General features: G+C 40.6%; 1 protein-coding gene across 1 annotated transcript; it reads right to left on the bottom strand.

The window, feature by feature from the left end:
• Positions 1-234: 234 nt before the first annotated feature.
• LOC140924926 (TNF receptor-associated factor 3-like) lies at positions 235-2,492 on the bottom strand. The gene is made up of 2 exons (XM_073374911.1): positions 2,242-2,492; positions 235-1,201 (listed from the first exon to the last, which is right to left on the bottom strand). Exons 1-2 carry the CDS (start codon positions 2,472-2,474, stop codon positions 688-690), a joined length of 747 nt encoding a protein of 248 aa, XP_073231012.1. The 5' UTR covers positions 2,475-2,492; the 3' UTR covers positions 235-687.
• Positions 2,493-5,174: the final 2,682 nt, after the last annotated feature.

The following is a 5,174-nucleotide window of genomic DNA, read 5'->3' as shown; positions in this document are numbered from 1 at the left end:
AGGTATTTGCATGTACAGCATTGAACTCTAGCGATAGCTGCATGGGACCCATAATAACCGCTCCCCGCTCATGTAGAAAAGTCTCATTCTCCAGTGCACCCACCAAAGCGTCAGCGAGTCACGAAATTTTCTTCTCAATTTTTTTCTATAAAACGTATGTATCAAACAGGCAACTCTTTTGAACAAACATCAAGCGAGGGTCCCTTTTAAGCCCTAATAGTTATAATTTCATTTGTTGTCCCTGTACATTTCAGTCCTATGGATGAAGTGGGGACAAGAAGTTGTCATACTGTGTCAAAGAATTCAACTTGTTTCCGCCTTCGTTACCACACTGTTTTCTGACGCTTTGACATTAAAAGGAGAATTTTGTTGTTAATCACCCTCAGCGCTTTTAAAAAAGGATTTAGATATAGGTTTGTGTTAAATTGTCATTATTAAAGAAGTATCACGGTAGAATGGTAAAAAAATAATAGTAATAGCAAACTTATCTAAGACCTAACGCGAAGTTAAGAGCTATATATTTCAATGCACTAACATTTCTTTATAGAAATTACTGCAATAACTGAATAATTGAAGCTTGCTCTTGCGGTTTTTCCATTTTGGCTGTATTTTGATTTAGAAAGAGTCAAAATCATTTTATGGAGTTTTTACATCCTAGACGTTGTGCTTTCTTATAAAGAAAAATGTTTAGATGTTTTTATAAATCTCGATCTTAATCATCACAGTATCATCTTTTAAGTACTGTGGGGAGCAAACCAGAGCTGTGGGCGCAAACTCTGCGTAGCCATACAGGTTGCTGTATCGCCCGGTAGCAGTGGGTTTCTGGAAAGCTGCCAGATTTCTTTTCGCCATGAAAGTGCCACTGATATCGTGGCGGAAGCCATTAACATCAGTGCTTTGACCCATGATGGCGAGAGAGATTCGTCCACCGAAGGGCCATTCCAGAACAGTATCGTACTCTCCCTGCATCATGCCAACAAAAAGGCCAAAGTGACGTCCGTCTCCACCGTCAATGCCTTTCAGGAACAAATACATGGAGAACTTGTATTCTTGTTGGCTTGTGTAAATCGGAGGGCTCTCGAGTGATGTTATTTTTCCATTTCTAGCATCCTGAATGTGATGAGAGAAACTGACTATCTTCCAAATATACTTTCCACCAGAGTTCTGACCTAAAGACAACATCGGCTCTGGGGGACTTGACCTATGGAAATAAAAACAGCCTTATCATTACGTCAGTTATTTGTTGAAAACAGTTGAAATTGGTTAGACTGAACGTCTTTTAATCTGTCAAAAAGGATTTGAAACGGTGATTAACAAACAATGTATATATGAACATATAGAACTGCAGGATAAAGTCAATAAAAAATTAAATACAGAACATCATAGCAGTAAGAAGGAACCTTTACAACGCAGTCGTAAAATTCAGGCTAGTTAGACCTCGAAACCTTGGACCTCTGCAATACCATGACCAGTGCAGCGCGCGCAGTCTAACCCTGAATTGAGCTTACAAATTAACCAAGGGGGCTGGTCTGATATGGTTCAGTGGTTTGTTGTAAACCCATGGAAGATGAAGATAAAATGATGAATATATAAAAAACATCTACAACACAACTCGAAGGATAACTAGAAGCAACTGAGTGGATCATCGAAGTTATAGAAGCAACTCAGTTTGAGAAAAACAAAATTTTTCCAGTAGCTAGTCTAAACCGTAATCCGACCATTCTGCGATTTGGATCACCCCTATTTGGTGGCCGATAAGTCGGTAAAACAATTCCACCATATTGTTTTCACTGAACAACGTACGTATAGCCTTATTTTCAGTCGCGTTACGGTGTGGCTATGAGAGGCCTCGAGCGACCTGGGGCTCGTTTCTCAAAAGCCCCGAATTCAAACAACATCGTCCCCAATCCTCCTCAGGGCTTTTCCCTTTGAGGGGGTGAAAGCCGTGGGACGAGGTTAAAATTCATATACTCAAATGAAAATCTAAAGAACAAGAGCGTGGTTCCTGGCTATCAAAGGAAACCAGTCTCTTTCTTAAATGTAAACAACAACAACTTTCCGGGCCCGTTAATCATGACGTGACTGTCGATAAACGGATCGACCCTCCCCTCTCTGTAGTTCACTTTATTAGAATATACATGGTACCTAGTTTGTAGGAGTGCTCCTTGCCATATACCACTGCTTCTTCGGAGTAACAGAATCAGATTGTTCAGACGCTGTTTGCGTCGTAAGTATACTAACCTGCTTACTGTTATTTGCCTTGGGAGAGAAAATGCACCCACGCGTTCATCTTCTTGGGCCTGCCCATGAAATTGGTTTGTCTCCTCGACAGAGTACCTAGTTCCATCCTGACAGCCAGGGGGTCTGGTCCTCTCGTTGATCTGCAGTCTCACTCCTCTCAGGTCCAGCTGACGATGTGGTCGCATCTCATAAGCGTCATACCGCATGCGGTAAACCTCCACAGACAGCTCCATTAGGAGACGAGGATATCTTGAATCAGAAGATAGGAAAGATGGGGGAGAGTCAGTAAAATAAAATGAGAATGTATAATCCATCCATGTATAGTCCATAGACAGCTGCCTATTTGTAAATAGGTTTACCTTTTTGAGCTATTTTGAAAAAATAGCTCATATGTCAGTGGTGTAAGCGTATGAATCTTTGTGGCTTTGTGGCTTTTTTCATGTGTGTTGCAGGGGCCAATAAGGTTGAAGGTTCTATGAGGTACTATACTAGGAACCAATGATTTTGGCACCTAAACATTGAATTGCTACGGAAAATTCAAACAAGGGTACTTTAAACCGCCATATCCATTTTGGTTCTTCACAATTTTGTCGTCTTTTATTACGGCTAAAGGTGTTTAGAATCATAACATTGAAATGTCTTCATGATTCAAACGCTGAGTACGGTGATACAGCTGTTTAAGGTTCATGGCGGAGATCTCTCGCGCGCGAAGCCCGCGCCAGCGGAGCACCGTGGGTACGTAAATCTACCCATCCCAGAAAATGTGGTAATCACATGACCGTACACCGACCGCCTCCGACCGTTCGTCCGTACCACAGGCATGCCAATGTAAAATAACTCAATCAACAGGTATGGCAACCCGAATACAAGGTTTCGGCGGGAAATCGCATAGCCACCCGCGTTACAACTAAAGAGTAAATAAAGACGAAAACGGAAAGCGGAAATTGTTTACTTTTGTACTGGTAATTAACACTTATTAGTTTTTCTTCTGATTGGCTGAATTCATTGGACCTTTAAGTTTCTATACTTCCTGTGACATTAAGAGTGTCAGGACGGGAGGAGTAGGTTCAATTTTGTCTCCTGGTGGAATGTAAAGGTTTGTTTATAGTGGAAATGAACTTAGCTTTACAGCTAGTTTACAGGCACTCCATTTAAATAAATAGAAAAAAATAATTCAAATAGAACAAGCTGAGTTTTCTAAAAATTTTTGATTGATCAGAACATTCCCCGATTTCCTCGCTCTTCACCTGCATCTTAAGTCTGTCGCTGAGTCTCTGTAACAAGCCGAACAGCAACGTAGTTAAAAAAAATTGGGAAGGTTCAATGAGTTTGATCGTAAGCAGTGACTTGCCATTCGAAGGTGAAAGTGAGCTGTCCGTAGAGGATATTAATCAATGCTGCGTTCTGATTGGTTGAGCTTCTACTAGGCTATATATCATTGCCTACTAGTGGCGAAAAGCGCAGGCTTTTTGGCGGCAAAAAAGGATTAAAGTCTAGCTTTAAGTAGCTAAGTTTTTTTTATTCTCGATATGTTTGACCAACTAGTTGGATTCAGTACTAAAACAATTATTCCTCTCGCCATCATGGCCTCTGAGTCAATAGCCCATTCGGCCTTCGGCCTCATTGTTAAACAACAGCTAGCAGACTTCTGCAATAATCATTTGGTGAACTAATCTCCTCTCCAACAAGCAGTTCTCCCTGCCTTTCTCCTTAACTCTAAGTATAAGGTGTTTTCACGGGGGTCCGCGTCAAAAGGAAATCTGTTAAAAATATGCTAACGTCAGGGTTAATTTCCGACCTCCCGATATCGACCGTCCGGTAATGTGCCATTCAAAAGCGAAAAGTAACTATAGTGAGTACGGTTAGGGTCTACTGTAACAGAATCGGTAACGATTCTCTTGGTAATCGAGACAAAAATTTTAAAAAGGATTAGTAATATTAAAAAAATGTAACAGGCTTTTAAGTTACTTAAACATTTTTGCTTGGTGTTTTACCATGAAATGCGTGAGCCAAAGTAAGTTATATTGATATTGTAAATAGTCCTATTGTGAAAACTTTGTTCTTAATTTATTACTTGTACCCTAAATATTTATGCTTAAAAGCCCTTTTCTGACGAAGCACAATAACGTCAATGTTGGAGTGTGCGTTTCTACCCCGGCCATCGAACACCTCGTAAAAGCCTGATAGATGTTTCTACCCACCGAGTGCAAATCGCTCTTCCAGCAGGGGTGAGATTGCTCAGAGAACTTATAATTCCAAAACCTCAACTAGTATTGTGTTGTGAACGAAGACAAACTGAAAATTAGCACTTTTTCGTGGGTGTTTTCTTACTTTACGACGGTCAGTGTTAAGAGACGGCAGTGTTTGGTCAGAAGTGAATACTTCGCTTCTGATTGGCTTATACTGGGGGCGTTATGAGGGTGGGGTAACAGGCTTTCTTTTGATTGACTGAAAGGTATCCAAGACTACAAAAAATGTTAATTCTTGAGTTAGTTGACAATGCACCATGCACGAGACAACGCCAGACAAAGCAACAGACTGAAGGGAGAAGTAAAGCGTGACCTGCTCGTCAATAACAATGACGTACCAGATACATGTAAAAGCGTTCTCTGATTGGTAACAGAAATATACATAATTAAAATTAATGCATTCAGAGAAGACACGATTTCAAGAACAACAAAGCTAAACTACAAGCGGGTTCTTACTTTAATTTTGAAGTTAAAACGTAGTTGCACTGTTAAATGGAGTTCACTGGGAAACTAAAGAGAATGGACAGACGACATTTTAAATGATCTGTCGGAGAGGGGGAAGAGGGTTCCATGTCAATATGTCTTGTGATGCCTTTCAGAGCGACACTCTTAACTTCCGCCATTGATTTGTTCAAAGCTGTAAATTTTTGTTGGTCGTCCTTGGATTTCCGCACGCGAAGGAAA

This window comes from Porites lutea, chromosome 14, assembly GCF_958299795.1.
Source record: "Porites lutea chromosome 14, jaPorLute2.1, whole genome shotgun sequence".
In the NCBI taxonomy this organism is placed as follows: Eukaryota; Metazoa; Cnidaria; class Anthozoa; order Scleractinia; family Poritidae; genus Porites; species Porites lutea.
The sequence above is the reverse complement of the archived record's forward strand: the minus strand, read 5'-3'. Positions and strand labels throughout refer to the sequence as shown.

Bases quoted from the DNA above. Each gene is read 5' to 3' on its own strand.
- LOC140924926 (XM_073374911.1), bottom strand. From the start codon at position 2,474: ATGGAGCTGTCTGTGGAGGTTTACCGCATGCGGTATGACGCTTATGAG. The intron at 1,202-2,241 runs GTTAGTATACTT...TTATTTCCATAG, and splicing joins AGGCAAATAACAGTAAGCAG to GTCAAGTCCCCCAGAGCCGA.